The sequence below is a fragment of the Callospermophilus lateralis genome, chromosome 15 (assembly GCF_048772815.1).
Source record: "Callospermophilus lateralis isolate mCalLat2 chromosome 15, mCalLat2.hap1, whole genome shotgun sequence".
In the NCBI taxonomy this organism is placed as follows: Eukaryota; Metazoa; Chordata; class Mammalia; order Rodentia; family Sciuridae; genus Callospermophilus; species Callospermophilus lateralis.
In genome coordinates, this window is record NC_135319.1 from 46,063,964 (window position 1) to 46,084,124 (window position 20,161).

The 20,161-nt window shown below is 33.6% G+C and overlaps 1 protein-coding gene across 2 annotated transcripts in view; it reads left to right on the forward strand.

Annotated features, from left to right (window-relative positions):
• Adk (adenosine kinase) overlaps window positions 1-20,161 on the forward strand; it is a 479,685-nt gene that overhangs the window by 186,021 nt on the left and 273,503 nt on the right. For both annotated transcript variants that reach the window (XM_076834150.1, XM_076834152.1), the window contains exon 5: window positions 18,990-19,162. In XM_076834150.1, coding sequence (XP_076690265.1) covers window positions 18,990-19,162 — 173 coding nt within the window. The remainder of the gene's footprint in view (window positions 1-18,989; window positions 19,163-20,161) is intronic.

Here is a 20,161-nt window from a genome sequence, read left to right on the forward strand (position 1 = left end):
GGGTTCATTCCTCAGCACCACATAAAAATAATTAAATAAAATTAAAAAGGTATCAATCTACAACTAAAAATATTAAAAAAAAAAAAAAAAAAGTAACTGAGGGGGCCAAGCGCAGTAGCACATGCCTGTAATCCCAGCAGCTCAGGAGACTGAGACAGGAGGATCACAAGTTCAAAGCCAGCCTCATCAAAAGCTAGGTCAAGGTACTAAGCAACTCAATGAGGCCCTGTCTCTAAATAAAATACAAAATATGGCTGGGAATGTGGCTTAGTGGTCGAGTGCCCCTGAGTTCAATCTCTGGTACCCCCCAACCCCCAAAAGTAATAATAATAAAGGCAGGCTAGCGATGTAGCTCCGTGGCAGAGCACTTGCCTAGCATGTGGAAGGCCCTGGATTTAATCTCTAGTACCGCCAAAAAAAACTAATGGAATTTGAGCTTCCCCTTTTTTTGTCAAATGAAATAAGTGCTATATTTACCCTTCTTCTGAAATAATAACTAAAGAAAAATCATATATTCATCTCTGTAGAATAAAAAGCATTTGACAGAATCTAAAATTCTTCATACAGTTGCTCTGCAAACTAGGAAAAATGGGGAGTCTCATCAACTGGATAATTAGTATCTATAAAAAACATGTATTACCTGTGAAAAGTTGAATTCTTTGCCACTTAGATCAAAATTAAGACAAGAATGTCTGCTTTCACAACTTCTGTTTGACACTGTCCTTGAGATTCTAACCAGTGCCATCAGTAATGAAAAGGAAAGCATCCAGATTAGAAAAGCAATTGCAAAAAAAAAAAAAAAAAAAATCATCATTTTTCAACGATATGATGGTCTCTGTACATTATCCCATAGAATCCACACACACAAAAAAATCCTGCTAATACTAGTAAGTTTAGTATTCTTGTAGAATATAAAATCAATGAAATTGAACATTATAAAGTTGTTTTAAATATTTTTAGTTGTAGATGGGCACAATAAATTTCATTTATTTTTTAATGTGGTGCTGAGGATCAAATCCAGTGCCTCAGTTGCTAGGCAAGTGCTGTACCACTGAGCCACAACCTCAGCCCAGTTTTTTTCTTTTTGATGGTGGTGGGATTTGAATGCAGAGTCTCACTCATACTAGGTAATTACTCTACCACTGAACCCTGAAATTAAAATTTCTTAAAAGTTGTGTTTGCCATAACTTTAATAATATAAATACCTGAGGGTAAATCAAATGATGTGCAAGATAATTACTTTGAAAATTATATTACTGAATGAAATTAAATGGACAGTTTTCTTCAATGTGACTGATACTGAAAGAATGACACAAAAAATTATTAATTGTACATTAGCAGTATACATAGGTTTAAAATGAAAAAAAAAATAACCTAAAGGTGTTTGTGTTCACAATTTGAACACATTTGAGTTTTTAGCCACAAAATAAATCAATCTCTAAAAATGACTGCACATCTCTGAACAAATTGACTGGTATAGACTGTTAATTTTCTTCCTTAACTGCATAGATAACAATTCTTATTATTTCTAAGGAAATAATAACTACATTGAATAGTCATAACTTTGTCCAAATTGCTTCCTTGTTAAATACATTTGCCTGACTTAATATTTTGATTTAGCACTCCAATTTTGAACAGGAAACATCCTTTGGGACTTTTTACCCGATTTCTATAATTTCTTCTGGTGTACAGTAGGCCCAATAGATTATGGTTGGAACTGAGATTGAGCTATGTGTGGTTAGGATAGAGATGTTAATTATTATTTGGACTCTTTAACCAACTTTTTACAGGATCACAATAATTTGAGGTGATTTCAAGGTAGTCTTTTGTAATTTTTATTATGAAGATATATTAAGTTATTATATTTAGGATTGTTTTATTGTTTACTGGCTTTTGATCATGATGTTTCCCTTCAGACAGCAGGCTATGATAAAAGCCCAATTTACAATGGATTCACTTGTAAATATATGTTATTACAGCTTTGGGATTTGGAGAGGAAAAGTTAACATCAGTCATGTTTATATGTTGGAAAGATTGCAGGTGGGAATATTGAGGAGTATTTGCTAATGGACCCAAGATTTCTTTGTAGGATGAGAAAATTTTATAAAGTTGATTGTGGTTATGGTTGCACAACTATGATTATAACAAAAATTGTTTAATTATACACCATAAATGGATAAGATGATCCATGTAAGTATCCAGATTGGAAAGAGGTAAAACTGCGTCTACTTACAGGTGAAATAATCTTGTGTATAAGTGAATTATAAAGATTCCACTAAAAAAAAAAGAAAAAAAAAAGAAAGAAACAATTCCATTAGAATAAGCAAGTTCATCAAAGTTCCTAGACCTAGACACAGTATTTCATTTCTCTGCTGTATCAATAAACAAACCACAAATGAAATCATGAAACAACTCCCTCTAAGTAATTTCAAATTGAATAAACTGCTTAAAAATAAATTTATCAAATGATGTGTAAAACTTACATTTTCTTAACAACTTACATAACATTTTTGAAAGAAATTCAGAAGCCTAAGTAAATAGAAAGGCTACCACTTGTGTTCTTTTGAAAGATTTAGTAGGGTTTATTATTTTTATTTATTTATTCTTTAAATGGCAATTCTTTCTCAAATGGATCTACAGTCAATTTTCTATTCAAGTACCAAGAGACTTTTTTGTGGAAATTCATATGGAAATTCAGTAGACCTGGGACAACCAAAACAATCTAGAAAAAGAACAAACTTGTATGACTCACACTTCCCAGTTCAAAAATGTATTAAATATCTACAAAGTACATTGTCATACTATCATAATAATAAACATTCAGTAGACCAGTGGTATAGAATTGCAAGTCCAGAAGCAAATCTTCATATTTGTGGTGAACTTTTGGTAAAGGTGTCATGGAAGAAAGAATCATCTTTTCAACACCTGGTGCCAGGAGAACTACCTGTCCCCTTGCAAAACAATGAAACTGGACCCTTACCTCTCATACACAGATTAACTCAAAAGTGGATTAAAGACTTAAATTTAAGAACTAAATCAGTTACTCTGAGAAGAAAAAGGGATAAGATTGCAAATTCAAGATGTACTTGAATTTGGCAAAAGATTCTTAGATATGACACCAAAAGCATGAACAATAAAAGCAAAAGTGGACTTCATCAAAACTAAAAATTTGGGACTGGGATTATAGCTTAGTTGGTAGAGCGCTCGCTCACCTTGCATGTATGAGGCACTGGTTCGATCCTCAGCACCACATAAAAATAAAATAAAGGTATTGTATCCATCTACTATAAAAAATATTTTAAAATAAACCAACACTAAAAATTTTTGTGCTCCAAAAGATGTCATATGGGACTGAGGATGTAGCTCTGTGGACCACTGCATGGTATACATGAGGTCCTGAGTACTGCAAAAAAGAATGTGAAAAGACATCTCACAAAGTGATTTTTTTTTTTGTAATCATAGATATTTTTATCTCAAATATACATAAAGTATTATTATAACTCAGTAAAAATTAAAAGCCCAACTTTTTTTTGGACAAAGGGTTTGTATAGATATTTCTCTAAAAGAAGATTATACAAATGACCAAGGAGCTCATGGAAAGGTTTAACACTATTAGCTATCAGGGAATTTGAAATCAGAACCAAAATCAGATACCTTTTTATATGCAGTGGAATGGTTGTCATCAAAATAACAGTAGTTTTTGTAAGCATGGAGGAAATGAAACCCTCATATATTACTAGTGAGAATGTTGTAAATTCTGCTGGGTGTGATAGAGCACACCTATAATCCCAGCAGCTCAGGAGGCTGAGATAGGAGGATCAAGAGTTCAAAGCCAGCCTCAGCAAAAGCTAAGGCGAGGTGCTAAGCGAGACCCTGTCTCTAAATAAAATATAAAATAGAGCTGGGGATGTGGCTTAATGGTCAAGTGCCCCTGAGTTCAATCCCCAGTAGCTAGGAAAAAAAGTGTTGCAGATTCTTTGGCAAGTAGTCTGGCAATATCTCACATGGTTGAACACAAGTTGTCATGTTATCCAGCAGTTTTTTTCTTAAGCGTATACCCAGGAGAAATGACAATAAATGTTTATAGCTGCAATATGCATAATAACCTAAAAGTGGAAACAACCAAAGAGTCTGCTCAGCTGATGAATGACTAAAAAAATTTGATGTACTCATATAGTAGAATTTTACTTGGCCCTAAAGGAGGAATGAATTACTGATACATGCTACAATATGGATGTTTCTTTTGTCTTTTTCTTTTTCTGAGGTACTGACACTAGAGATTGAACTTGAGGCCTCACACATGGTAGGCCAGCACTGAGCTACACCCTCAGCCATTTTTATTTGTCATTTTGAAACACTGTCACTAAGTTGCCCAAGCTACCCTTGAATTTACAGTTCTGCTCCAGCCTCCCAAATAGCTGGGATTAGAGGCAAGCACAGTCATACCTGTACAACATAGATGAACTTTGAAAACATTATGCCAAGTGAAAGAAGTCAGTGACAGAAGCACACATATTTTATGATCCATGTTTGTGAAATGTCATGAATATGCATATGTATAGAGACACAAAATAGATCAGTGTTTGCCTAGGACTTGCAGGAATCAAGATTTGGGATGTTGTGACTAATAACCAAGGAGTTTCTATTTGGACTACTGAAAAATATTCTAAAATTGTGGGAAGTCTTGCACAATTCTGAATATATCAAACACTATCAAATTGTATACTTAAAATGAGTAATTGTATGGTATTTAACAAAGCTATTAAATTTTAAAAATGCATCTATTGGTCTATTTAACTCTTTGAATGGACATTTAGCCTGTATTTGAGATTTTACATGATAAAAAAGTTTTTGTTCATTAGATGACACAAATCTTGTGGGTGTTGTAAAATATCTCTTTGTCAATATCACTATCAATCTCAAGAAAATGGTCTTTAAGTATTGAGAATCTCACTGTGGTGAATGTATTACATGATTATAATATTCAGTTGAAAGCTCAAATTTTATTATTAGCACTAAATCCTGTCAGGTGTTTTTTTTGGGGGGGGGTGGTAAGTGACAGGCTTACTTTTTTCATTTTCAAGAAAATGTCTGCCACATGTCTAAGTCTGAATAACTATCATTTGTCTGTCAGTTATTATTTCAAATAAAAATAGTTTTCCATGAAAAAAAAAGCTAGCTCATATAGAAAATACTGCACAAGTGCTTTTCCTTATGCAACTATTGTACTTAGATGTAATTATTTTTAAAATGTGTTTTATGATTGGTTTATTTGAATCAGAAACTAAAAAATTAAAATATATTATTTGTATCCTGGGTCTTTTAGAAGTAATTAGCCTACTTTCATATATGTTATAGATGGACACAATACCTTTATTTTGTTTGTTTATTTTTATGTGGTGCTGAGAATCAAACCTAGTACCTCACACATGCAAGGCAAACTTTTTAAAAGTTTTAAATTTTTTAACCTGTCATTAAAAATTTTTTTAAAGAAAAACTGAGTTATTTGTCCAGTGGAATTATCTCATAGGGTTATTATTTCCATAATACATAGTGTGGGTTTTTTTGTTTGTTTTCTTTTTAATTGTTCCATTAAGTACTCTTTTAGTAGCAGTGATGGCTATGAAATTTTATTGACCTGTTAGTAAGATACAATGCATCAAATACTCATGTATCAAGTGCTGGAATACATTAATCAGCAAAACAGACAAAAGTTCTTGCCTTTATGGAGATCATATTTTATTTTGGGAGGAAGAAATATAATGAATGTAATTCATAAGTAGATTAGAAGATGATAAGTAATAGAGATAATAAGTAGAAGAATATGGCACTGGAAATGGAATAGAAAGGGCATTTTACATTTCACATTATTAAACAGTTTCATTGAGAAGATAAGATTTGAGTAAGGACTTTCAGGAAGGAAGGGAACCATGTGGGTATTCAGGAGAAATTCAGCCTAGTAGAGGGATTGGTGCCTGCTGAGGGACAGCATGCTTAGCATGTTCTAAAATCTTACAAAGGGTTCCATATGGTTGGAGCAGAATAATGAAGATAAGGTTAGAGAGGCCATAGGAGTGGCTTGAAGTTGTAGGGCTTCAAATTATTAGAAAGATTTTACTTGTTAATGATATAGGGAACATTACAGAGTTTTGAGCAAAAGGGTAATAAGGGTTAGTTCTGTGTGCCTGGAGTTGAAGATGAAAGTAAGATTAGGAAATATTGCAGTAGTCTAGGTAAATTATGTTTTTTTGATGGGTGATAGCTTTGGAATTAATGAAAAGAGGTTGAAATCTGGAAATAGTTTGAGAATAGAGCTAGTGTGAGTCTTTTCCAGTGGACTAGATATGGAATGTGAATAACACTGTCCTAACTGATCTTGTTGCCACTCTTCTGATTCTGTACACATAGTGGCAAAAGCGATCCCTACTTACATTTAATAATTTCATTTTCTTCTTTAAAATCATTCAGTGTCATCCTATTGCACTCTAAATAAAATTTATTTTCCTCACCATAGGCAGCAAGGGCTGCATAATCTCGAACCTGTATATTTAACAATTTTTTCCAGTCTCCCTTACTGAGCTCCAGCTATGCTGGTGTTCAATTATTTCAACATGCCAAAGTCTTTCCTGCTGCAGTAGCATTACCCTGCTCTACCTTTGGTTTGGAAAGTTTCCCAAGCCCCAATCTGTCTGATTACCTCATTTGTATACTTTATGTCTCAGTTTAAATGGCCAGTATTTCCTTCCTTGTCCTGCCCGACTCAGTGTCCTCTCTTTATCTTTTCCTGAACAGTCTTAAAATTATTTTCTCTAATGCTTTTGTTTTGTTTGCTTTGTGTGTGTGTGTGTGTGTGTGTGTGTGTGTGTGTGTGTGTGTGTGTGTGTTTTCTTGCTTTATTTGGAATCTCTGATATAAGAACCATGCCTAAATAGTCAATATAATTAATGATATTTTTATTGAAATGGTTCTATCGTCCGGGCATTGTTTGTTACAGGAACACAAATTTAAACAAAATAAGTAAACAAATGAATTAACAAAACATTTAAATTACATGCTAGAGTAGCAGTCTCTGGGACATTTTATGTAACTTGGGCTTCAGATCAGTCTTATTATTTTGATGTTCACTTTCCTTAATCAACCATTATACTCTGCTTATTGTCAGGTGGTCATAAGTGATTCTTTATTACAAAAAAGAATATTTCCTTATTGATATCCACTTAGTTATTAATGCTCAGACAAATCCTTAAATTTTAGGAGATAACTCTACTCATACAGTTATACTATCAGGGAGATGTGTCAAAGGAACTTTAAGGATGTCCCCACTCTCAACCTGCTTGTCCCTTGAAACCAATATCCTAAGGGTGGGGTAAGAAAGAGAATCTATGATGTGAGTTCAGGTTTACTACTGTAGTATTTTTAAGAAAGAGTCCTGTTACCATGACAACAAATGCATGAATTTTAAGTGGAAAATTTTTTAGCATATGGGACTGATAAAATTGTAGCATCCTGTTCTCTCTAAAATGGAATTTTTTCTTATCAAGTTTAAAAAAATTCTAAAATCTTATTAGAATTAATTTTAAAATATTTCCATGATACTGTTTTCAAGTTGTTTATTTTACCTTTAACTTATAACCAAAAGCATATACTTTAATACATCTTTGAGGCAGATGGTTAAATATTTGATTCGACATTAAAATTACTTTTCTAATTTGTACTAGATCTTTGCTAAATGATAAATAAAATGCTAAATAGTTTAATGTATTGGGAGTTCTTGACAATAGAAAATGAGCTGCCACTTTATAGATTCCTGTGCCTTAAATGCTTCCTAACTCCAGTAAAGGAAAGCTGTTAAGCTTTAAGTGCTCTGTCATATTTGCAGGCTTTTATAGTGGAAGAGAACAGCAGTCAGCAATGATGATGGAAAACGATGGCAGGTAGACTTAAAAACACCATAAAGCACGGACGATTGTGTGTAATGCCTTGAATTGAATCCTTTTTGAATGAAATGATCAGCCATATGTGCCACTCTTATGGACCCTGTAAGAAGAGGAGAAGAAATGTGCCCTAATGCTAACTGTGCATGAAATTGCAGTGTTAGGAGATATTGACCAGATGTTTCAATCTCAACAAATAGCTTGTTATGTGACTGAGTGAAAATATCTTTGCTGCTTTGATCACATACACCTTGAAGGAAGGGGTAATTTAATAGAAGCTGTCATAGTTCATCATTGTCAATAAACTTTGACTTGACCTTTGCCTCATGTTTTTGATGTTGCTGCTGATAGGTGTTGATGGGCAGCTGTTTACTGCCTTGAGGGATTTTTGCTTTTTATAAACCATATGCTAGAAACAGTAAAGAAATAGGATTTTTGTCCATTCTTTTCTTTGCTCTTTGGTTATTAGTTGGCATACTTCTCTGTGGATTTTATAGAATTTCTGGGCAGAAGCATCTGAGTGACATTCTAACTTCAAAAGACCACTGGTTTTTCTGTAGAGTTTTTTTTTTTGTTTCCTCACTTTTCAGTCCCATTTTTAGTTTGCCACAACTTCTAAGATGCTTTTTTTTTTTCTTGTTTCAAATACAAAACATTCTTCTGGATTTTCTTGTAGCTAAAAGTATTAGATCTTTTAGAACATCACTGTAATTTCCTGACATGGACAATTAAGGACATTAATAGCTAGAGAGATTAAGTTACTTACATAGTTTCACACAATTACTCCTTTCTAGACTAGCTCTGTAGCCCAGTTCTGACCACACTCCTGTGCTTTTCATTCTTAATATCTAGAGTAATAAGTGGATACTATTTAAAATCAGACAGAACTTGGTCTGCTGCCAACCTACCCTCTCTGATTTTTCACTTGTAAATTGTGGTAAGATAAATACCTACTTTATGTTTGGTCGTTTGGATTAAATAACATGGTAGGTAAAGCACTAGCCTCATACTCAACATATATTAAGTACGTAGTAAGTAATTTAACTCTTAACTGTTAATTGTTTCTAACTCATCTTTGGCTAATCATAGTGTTTTGTAGGTGGATCTTTAGCTTATACTTGGTTTTAGCAGTTTTTCTTAAGTTTACATAAGAAAGTATTTGAAATATATAGGGAAAATGATAATGTGATTTTAAAAACTATTTTAATATAATTTTGATAAAGGTGGAGATAAATAGTTCTTTAAAGAAAATGGCAATATTAACATGCTTTGGAATTTAAAGAACTATTTATCTATTTATCTACTGCCATCTTCTTTAATTTCTATATGGTAGTTGTAGTAGTTTTTTAACTCTTGGGAGAACATAGAAATAGATTCCAAACTGGCCATTTGATAGAAATCTTGGTCCTTCGGTGCTCCTGGTGATAATAAAAATGTGAAGCTTATTATAACACCACACCATTTGCTCTATTGTTAGGATCCAGTGTAAGTCTTTTATGTTTATCTTCAGATGAAACTGTTTTCTTGGTTAACTTGATACAATCCTATAACTTTGTTACTCTTTTGATTAAAACAAAAAAGGCTTTCTCCTGAATATATCTTTGTTGTGTCTACAATCCACCCCCCCACACACACACACTCCCTGGTCTGGATGGCCTAGACTCTTTCAGTAATCTGATAAAATCCGTAATCCTCTTGTGAAAACTACAGCAAAGTTCTCTTACAATTTAAGGAAGTTTTTTGCTCCCCACCCCCACCTTTCTTCCACTTATACCTTGCCATGTAAGGGTTCAGGGGCTTCAGGCAGGCTTAGAAAATAAAATTCAAACTCCCTTTTAAGGCTAAGGGTATAGCTTGGGCAGAGCGCTTGTCTAGCTAGAATGTGTGAGGCACTGGGTTTCATCCTTAGCACTACATTAAAAAAAATAATAATAAAATAAAATAAAGGCATGCTGTCCAACTACAAAAAAAAAAAAAAATTAAAGAATGATTTTAAGTATTTTACGGTTTTCCTAAGAAATAATAACAATGTTAATAATGCTGGTACAATATTTACAACAGTAGTTTTTTTCCCCATTGGTGCGTTATAATTATTCGTAATAGTGGAATTCATTATGCCATCGTCATACGTGCATACAACATATTTTGCTCAATTTTCTCTCCCCCACTGTAACTTCCTTTACTCTGTCCTCCACCCTCCCCATGATCCACATGTTCTACTGCACTGATCTCACTTCTATTATTATTTTAATTAGTGCATTATCATCATATGTATAAGTGCAGTTCATTATGGTTTATTTGTACACAAACAGCATAATTTGGTAGGTTTCATTATCTAGTACTTCCTCATGACTTTCCCTCTGGATCCCCTCCTTTTACTTTGTTGGCCTCCTTTATGGTTTTGTGAGATTCCCAGCCCTCTTTTTTTAATTTATTTTCTCTCTTCTCCACTCTCTCCGTGCCTCTCTCCCCAGCATATGAGAGAAAACATTTGATCCTTTACTTTCTGAGTCTGCTTATTTCACTTAGCATTATGTTCTCCAGTTCTATCCACTTACTAGTAAATGACATAATTTCATTTTTCTTTATGGCTGAGTAAAACTTTATTATGTATATATTCCTTTTTTTTTTTTTTAACTTTAGGTGGACACAATATCTCTATTTTACACTTATGTGGTGCTGAGGATCGAACCCAGTAACTCGTGCATGCTAGGCAAGTGCTCTACCACTGAGCTACAACCCCAGCCCATATTCCATATTTTCTCTATCCTTTCGTCTGTTGGGTATTTAGACTGGTTGCATAATTTGTCTATACAATAGCTGTTTTCATAGTAATAATTAAAACTTATTCTGTGCAAAACTCATGCCAGGTTATATGCCGAATCTTTAACCTATATTAGTGGTTATTTTATTAGTGATATCCAAATAGAATAGAATAAGCTTAATATTTTTTTTTAATAAGTACTTTAGAAAATACTGTAGTTTTAGAATGCAATTTTAAAGAAGAGGTTAAATATTTTGATACTAAGACCCTTTCTTGTTTATCTTTGTATTTAAAAGTACCCAAATCCTTTTTGAAATACTGAATTTACTTTTAGTTTCCTAATTCTTTAAGTTTGTCTGTCTGTCTCTCTTTTTCTTCCTCCTCCTCCTCCTCCTCCTCCTCCTCCTCCTCCCCCCACAACTGAAGCCAGACTTGGTGGTGCAAGCCTGTAATCCCAGGAATTTAGGAAGTTGAAGCATGAGGATCACAAGTTCAAAGCCAGTTTAGCAACTTAATGAGATCCTCAGCAACTTAGTGAGATCCTGTCTCAAAATAAAAAATAAAAGCACTGAAGATGTAGCTGGGTTCAATGCCTAGTACAAAAAAAAAAAAAAAAAAAAGAATTATCTCACCCAAGACCTGTATATCTCCTACTTCCTACTTACAGTTGTAGGGGAAAAAATATCTTTTTTTTTTCCTGTCTTCTAAATTATGAATTAGGGCCAATGTAGCAAAAAAAGACAGGTTTACAAAAAATACGGATTTATTTAATGTAGGTTTTACATGATGTGGAGGCTTCTTAAATGAAATGAAAGACAGATTTTGATACTAAGTTTGATGAAAAGTAGAGAGTTGTGGGAATATATGATGGTACAAAACAGGTATAAGCTAGGAGAAGTAAATTGGGAAAGTCAGCAAGGCTTTGTCTTCAAAAGCATCTCAGTGTCCTTCCTTCTTCTAAGATAAGGGTGTTCCCTTCTTCCAGGTAATAGAATACCTCTCACATGAGGGAGGGATCAGAAAGTCCTTTCTGCACTTCTGTTCTTTAGGTTCCTTTAGCTTAAAATATTCAGTATGCCAAGTGCCATGATGTGTAGTATGGTGTCCTAAACCCCTCATAGCTAAATATCCACTGAGAGAAGTTTCCTCATATTTCTCTTAGAAAGTTTTCTTTGGCTATTTCCAGAGTCTGAGTAGGTCCTTCTACTATGTGCTCGACAGCTTCTGTGTATGTACGTCCCAATGAATAAATGGTAACATACTTTAGTCTGTAATATTGATTGGAATGTAGCAGACACTTTTTAGATTTAGGAATGTACCCTACAACTGTTAAAGAACTAAGAAAGTAGTCTGTGGAACAGAAAATTATAGTTAAATGAAAATAATTTTATAATAGGAATGATACAATTTGCTGTGGCAACATATAACTTGGACATCTAGACTAGAGTTCAGGAAATTATTGCTCATGAAAATGAGACCTAAAACCGGGCTGGGGATGTGGCTCAAGTGGTAGCGCGCTCGCCTGGCATGCGTTCAATCCTCAGCACCACATACAAACAAAGATGTTGTGTCCACCAAGTACTAAAAAAAAAAATAAATCTTAAAAAATTCTCTCTCTCTCTCCCCCTCTCTCTCTCACACACTCTTAAAAAAAAAAAAAAAAAAAAAAAAAAAAAATGAGACCTAAAACCTAAATAGGAAGCTAGAGAGAACAGGAGACAGAATAAGTACTGGAACATTGAAGAGTGTTAATATCTTATAATGAACTCAGAAGCAGTTGATGGTTCATTCATTAAGTTATTTACATTTGAATGTTGCTTAAGAAATTTGGGTAACTATTGAAGGATGCTTTAGGAAAACCATTCAAATTGCAGTGGATTGGAAGAAAACTAAATAGAAGGTAGGGAGATGAGTTAAGCTTTTGCAAATGGTTATGGGAGCAGAGAGAGAAGGGGAGGTACTGTTTATGGATAAACATTTCTTTTTGAAATAATGAAAATGTCCTGGACTTTGATAATGGTGATGGTTGCACAACCTTATGAATATACAGAAACCAACTGAATTGTACATTTTAAGGTAGTAAACTTTATGGAACATGAAGATGTTTTAGTTTTTAAAAATTTAAAAGGAACTTTGCAGTAGTCTTAATTCAGAAGTTGGGAGCTTTGGTGAAAGTGATGATAGAAATAGAAATAGATCAATTTAATAGGCAAAAACAGGACTCAGTAGGTATTAAGGTATTCAGGTCGGACATCTAAAGACTGGTCTAAAGTTAAAATAGAGATGAAGAGTCAATATTGATAGAATGAATTAGGTAATATATAGACTAAGAATTCTTTTCATATTTCAACAGTTTCCTTTTATCATTATCATTAGTACTCTATAACAAACACTGCCTTGCATTACTTACAGTCTTCCCAATAATTGCTCAACAAATGACCTGTGATAGAGTAGGTTGTTTGCCAACAAATGGATAAATAAACTTGGATCTACCTGAGTCTCAAGTTTATGGGGGTTTTTGTTTGTTTGTTTGTTTGTTTTCCCTACTAGGCTAAAGTTTCCCAAAGTCTGTTCAGAGAAAAAGATGTTAACAGATGCTGGGTACAGTGCCACACGCCTGTAATCCCAATAGCTCTTGAGGCTGAGCAGGAGGATCATGAGTTCAAAGACAGCCTCAGCAATTTAGCGAGACTCTATGCAACTCAGTGAGACCCTGTCTCTAAATTTAAAAAAAAAAAAAAAAAAGTTAAGGGGGCTGGATACGTGACTCACAGGTTGAGTGCCCTTTAGTTCAATCCCAGGTACCAAGAAGAAAAAAAGTGTTAATAGGTATTTATGAAGAACAACAAACAAACAGTTATTGGGGATAATATTGTTAGCAATTAACTTTTATTAATAGAACACTTCCCAATGGGAAAAACGGAGCAGTTGTATTAGGAAGGGGACATAACATAGAAGGTATTGAGCAAGAAAGAGTTCTTAATATTTATGAAAATCTTGTATTCCACCTTGTTTCTCATGGTTGTATCAGAGCCCTCTATGAATAATCAGTTCTTCCATAAAACAGTGTGATAGATGGTATTTTCCTAATCAGTCTCCTTCAGTTTTGATTTCCTCATCACCCTTTGCAATGTGCTTGTTGCTCTTTCCCAGTTTTGACATTTAATTTCTTGTATTTGTGCTTTTCAGTTTTCCTGAAATGCCTTTGGTATAAAATTTCTTTGACTTATCTTGCAACTATTTTAGTATCTAGGTGTCATTCTTCATCATTCACTTATGAATTGAATTAAAAGTATAAGGCATTTTCTTAGAAATTACTGACTTTTAGGTATCATTGGCAGTTACATTGTCCTAAATGCTGTATCTAGGTGATGAAGAAGAAATTCATCTGGAAGGTGAAGTTAATAGAATCCTTCCATGTGTTGTTAAAAGACTTTTAATGTGAAATTTCATGTGTCATTTATTCAGTACCTATTTAAATTCAATTGTAAATTTTCTCCTCCTTGTTCCTTACCTTAGTGAGTCACCATGCCTTATAATCTCAATTCTTTGCTCAAAACCCTTTTTGAGCTCTCTTCTACCTACAGAATGCAGTTTAAACTTTTTAAAGTGTCATTTAATTATCTGGTCTAGGCCTACCTTCCCCCTTAGGCAGTAACCTCCTACCTAGTTGCTTTGTCATTCTACTCCTAATTTTCTTTTATTTCTCTTTTTCATTGTTTTTGTTAGCAGTATACTCTTGTTTCCCAAACTGTGTGCTCCTAAGTTCCCTAGGTGCTATAACAAACCCACATAGTCTGCAGGATATATAAATTTTCAAGGGAAACCCAGTGACATCTTTCAAATATGGCATGTACAACTAGCTCTAGATATTTCAGTTTTTCCATTAGATTGCTACTTTCCTTTCAGTGGCATCATACGTACATTGCAAAACCTTTTCCTTTTTTCGTGGGGTGACTATAATAAAAAGTAAATTCTGCACAAAAATCAAGGTGAAACAGGAAATGAGAGAGGTGATATCCAGTCTGATTCTAAGCTTTGAAAGTTTTGTAGTGCCCAAGAGGCACTAAATTTTAGGAAATAAATATAATAAATACTTTTGGTTGGAACTAATTGGTTAACAAATGGTATTTTTCCCCAGGGGCACCATGGTAATATTATTAAAACAGGAAAGGAGGTAAGTGCTATGGTGTGTGCCTCTACTTCCTTTCTAGTTCATAATTGCTTCTGTAAAATTAAACCTTCCCTTAAGTACTGGGGATTGAACCCAGGGCCTCATGCGTGTTAAATAATTGCTCTACCACTGAGCTGTATTCCCAGCCTTTTTTTTTTTTTTAATATTTTTTTAGTTGTAGTTGGACACAATATCTTTATTTATTTTTATGTGGTGCTGAGCATTGAACCCAGTGCCTCACAAGTATGAAGCGGGCGGTCTACACTGAGCTACAGCTCCAGACCCCAGCCTTTTTATTTTTTACTTTGAGACAGCATCTCACTAAGTTGCCAGAGCTGGCCTTAAACTTGCCATCCTCTCGCTTCAACATCCTGAGTACCTGGCGCGTGCCACCGCGTCTTATTAGATAGACCAATTTTTGAGTGTAAATCACGTGATCAAAAGTTAAGGTCCCATTCTGTCAGTGTCTTGCTACCAAAAATAGCTAAAATATCAGCTAGTTTCCTGTGCTGAAATATTTAATGGTGAACTTATAACAAAACCTGCTGAATATTTCTTCTGTTTATCAATTTTTGTGATTATTTATTGATACTTTGTGTTTATTGGTTTGTAATGTAGGCATTTTAATTCATTTAAATTCTGATTGCAGAGTAACTAATAAATCAGTTTAAAAACAGCATAGAGTTCATATAGCTCTTTGTCCAGACTGTAGTTTGAACCTATAAACTCTCTGATTACAGATATGCTAGATTACTTACAATGGCTCCACTTTCATTTCACAGGAAGTTTACTATTATTTTAATGGCAAGTAAATGTAGTGTAACCATGGTATAAGTTGCTTTTAGGTTTTTGGTTTGGGGATTTTTTTTTTAAGTATAGTAGACCTTCTTATCAATGGGGGATATGTTTCAAGCTGCCCCCTGGATGCCTCAATTTACAAATAGTAATGAACCCTAGGTATACTACATTTTGTCTATGTATACATACCTATGATAAAACTTAATTTATAAATTTGGCACAGCATTAGAGTAACAATAATAACTAATAATAGAAAAGTTATAGCAATATACTGTAAGAAAATGGCCAGTGTCACTACTCTTACATTTGGGGCTGTCATTAAGTAAAATAGAGGTACTTGAACACAAGCACTGCAATACCAAAACAGTTGATAAGTAACTCAGAAGAGGTAATATAGATAATGTGGATATGGTAAACAAAAGTGTGATTCATGCCCTGATTGGAACAAAAAGTATAGAGGGTGATGGCAAAGGATCATGCTACTCATAAGAGTTTGTCTTTTAAAATTTGTGAATTGTTTATTTCTGGAATAAATAATTATATTAGTCAACTTTTAAATGTACAGTTCAATAGTGTACAGTTTCTTTGGGTTACTGTAGACCAAGTCTCTAAAACTTTTTGACTTGCATCATTGAAACTCGATACCTACCAAACATTTAATTCCCCTCCTCCTTAGCCCTTGGCCTTGCAAACTTCTTTGCTCCTTTCTGACTATGAGTATAATCATAAAATATTTTCCTTTAGTGACCTTATTTCACTTAGCAGAATGTTCTTGAGGTTCATCCTTTTTATTGCATATGACAGGATGGCCTTATTTTCTAAGATTGCATAATATTCTGTTATCTCCATTCATCTCTTTTTCTATTGATGAATATTTGGATTACTTTCACCAGTTGGCTATTGCAAGTAATCCTATAATGAACTTGGCTGGGCAGACATCTCTTTTTTAGATTCTGCTTTCAATTATCATTGCTTGATTATATGTTAATATCTTTCTTCTTATTTTTTGTTAAGGAACTTCTTTCACTATTTCAGAGTGACTGCACCACTTCACATTTCCGCCCTTACTGCATAAAGGTTCCAATATCTCCACTTCCTTACTAATATTTATTTTCTACTCTTTTCATAGTGGACATTCTGGTCAGTGTGAAATGAGGTCTCACTGAGGTTTTGGTTTGCATTTCCCACATCATTCATTAGTGATGTTAAACTTCTTTGCATGTGCTTATTGGCCCATTGTGTGTATGTGTACAATACATACATATAATACATACTTGAGACCTGTCTATTAAAGTCCTTTGCCCATTTTTTTAATCAGGTTATTTGTTTTGTTGTTTTTGAGTTACAGGAGTTCCTTATCTATTCTGGATATTAACTTCTCATCAGATGTATAGTTTGGAAATAAGGTGCCTTTTCACTTAGTTGGATTGTCCTTTTCTGTTCAAAAGTACTTGAATTTGTTTTACCCACATTTGTCTATTTTCCTTTTTGTTCCCTGTGCCTTTGTTATTATGTATAAGAAATCATTGCCAAATCCAGTGTCCTGAAGCTTTCTCCGTATGTTTTTAAATAATATATGTTCTTGATTTTTATTCTTTCTTTAAATCATTTATTTACTTTTAAAAATCTTGTTTTTTAGTTGTAGGTGAACACAATACCTTTGGTTTATTTATTTATTTTTATGTCGTGCCAAGGATCAAACCTAGCACCTTACATGTTCCAGGCAAGCACTCTGCCACTGAACTACAACTCCAACCGTATATTTATTATTAAACCTTACTTTTTAGAAATCTTTTTTTGATTTCACAAAATATCCTAGAAATTGTTTCATTTAGATGGATTGTTTTATAGAGTGTTCTCTTGTTTTATTTTATTTGGGTTTTGTTTTTATCTACTTTTTGTTTTTCATGACTATGTGGTATTCTACTGAATGGATTTATCCTAGTTTATTTAGGCAGTCTTCTACAGATAGAATTTTAGGTTGTTGTAACTTTTTGCAATGACAAATAGTATCTCAAGGAATACTATATTATTTTATACTGTATTATTTTATATTTGTGTGTGTCTCTTCAAGGTAAATCCCTAAAGATGAGATTGCTGGTCTTCATGCAGTTACTCTCTCACTCCTGTAGATTTTTTTTTTTTTAATCTTACTTCTCTCATCATTGCTTTACCTCTCAAATATACATGCATTATATTCTTTTTTTAAAAAAGAAATGAATGTCATTTATTGGATATGCAAACTTTTTTTTTTTTTTTTTGTACCAGGGATTGAGCTCAAGGACATTCAACCACACCTTATTTTGTATTTTACTTAGAGACAGGGTCTCTCTGAGTTGCTAAGCGCCTTGCCACTGCTGAGGCTGGCTTTTGAATTCGAGGTCCTCTATCTCAGACTCCTGAGCTGCTGGGATTACAAGCATGCACCATCAAGCCTGAATATTTGATAATATGTTTCAATGTTGATACTTTTTACATGCATTTTCCATATATAAAGTAGTACATTACTTGTATACAGAGTGTTTTGCTGACTATATTTAAAACAAACAATGGTGACTTTAGAATCACAAAAGCATGAGAGCTCTCAGGGAGGTGAGCTAATTATGCAAGAGAGTTCAAATCACTGAAAAAGCATGCATCATAAAAGAATTCCATCATCATTCTTTTATAGTAAAAAAAATTTGAGATTTTAAAAGCATTTAGTAGATATGAGCATATTTTACAATAATTTATATTTGAAGGATCATTATAAGAAGTACTACAGTAGTGACAACCACAGCTAATGTATGTTGTTTACTCTGTGGTTGATATTCTGCTCAGCAATGAATACGCTCTGGCTTACATTATTTCAATTAATCTTTGACAACTTTATAAAATGTATTTATAAAATATCTCCATTTTATAGGTGAGAAAAGTGAGGCATAGACATGTTAAGTGACACATATTCTTGCTTATACAACTCATGACAGAAGAGGATTAAACCCAGGAAGTCTTCAGAGAAGTTTCTGGGCTTTTTATGACGGTGCTATGCTACTTAACTTACTGTTATTTTTTTATACCAAGCCAGCATTTGACTATATGACTTTTACCTCTAAGTCCTTAAACCACTATATTTTATTATACTCCCCTAAAGTAGTAAGATTTTGCATTGCTGATGTGTCAAGTTTGTTATCATAAGCAGTAGTACAGAATTGAAATTCCATTCATAACAGCCAATTTCTCACAAAGCATCCCTTTTATGCCACTAACCATGGTGGAATACTGAACTATGTGTACCATTTTTATGACCCATTAAATTATTTATGTTCCTATTTTTCAGTGGATGATTCAGCAGCCGCACAAAGCAGCAACATTTTTTGGATGCATTGGGATAGATAAATTTGGAGAAATCCTGAAGAGAAAAGCTGCTGAAGCCCATGTGGATGCTTATTACTATGAGCAGAATGAGCAGCCAACAGGAACTTGTGCTGCATGCATCACTGGTAGCAACAGGTCGGTTGGTGTAATTTCAGTGGAAACTGATAATAATTGGCTGTGTAAACACTGGTGACATCTGAATTCCAATCTGAATTTGGAATTTAGACTTCATCTTTATAATTTCTTTAAATGTTCAGTAAACCCTTCTTCCTTATATTATTTTTGCCTTCTGCATTTTTCAGTTTACTTTTATTAACCCTGCTGTTGAATGCATGAGGCATAATGGAGTTTGGTCTTTTATAATTAGGCTCAGGAAAGAAAAATATTTTGCTCAACTTCTCATAGCTAGATTAGATAAGTAGGATGATCTTTTTACCATAACCTGAGATTAGAATCTGAAAATCCATGCATACATGTGTTGTGTATATATGTGTGTTTGTATTTGTGCATTTTACATATATAAAGTACTACATTATATCCAGTTTCAAATGAACTGGGTCATATAAAACATTGTTGAAAAATAGTCAACTGTCCATATTAAACAATTTTACTTATGGGTACTTTGCCACTCCAAGTATATTTTTATACAGGTTTATTTACTAGAATATTCTCCAGGTGAACTTGTAATACATTTCTCAGGGCCTTCCCTTATTTGATTTGTTCTTTTGTAGCTACATGGCGATATTCCTTCAGTATATGCATGTATTGCTAAAATAATTCCCATATTAGCATAGGTATTTTTCCCCCTTGCAAGGGAAACCTACAATAACTTTCCTAACTGTGATATTGTTAGAATTGTCTCTTTTTAAATAGTGATTTGCTAGAAATTTTGCATTCTTGGCAGTTGGAAATATTTAGTCTCTCCTCCTCCATTCCTTTTTTTCTTCCCACTCTCTTCTTTCCCTCCATTTTTAATCGCCCCATGAACATACTTTCTTCAATCCCCTTTATTACTGCCTTTATTTTGGCTTGCTGCCTGACCTCCAGCAGATATTTATTAAGAACCTGATGCTGTTCTGTATACTAAGGATCAGTATGGATAGTAGTTACAAAATAAATAAAATATGACTTTCA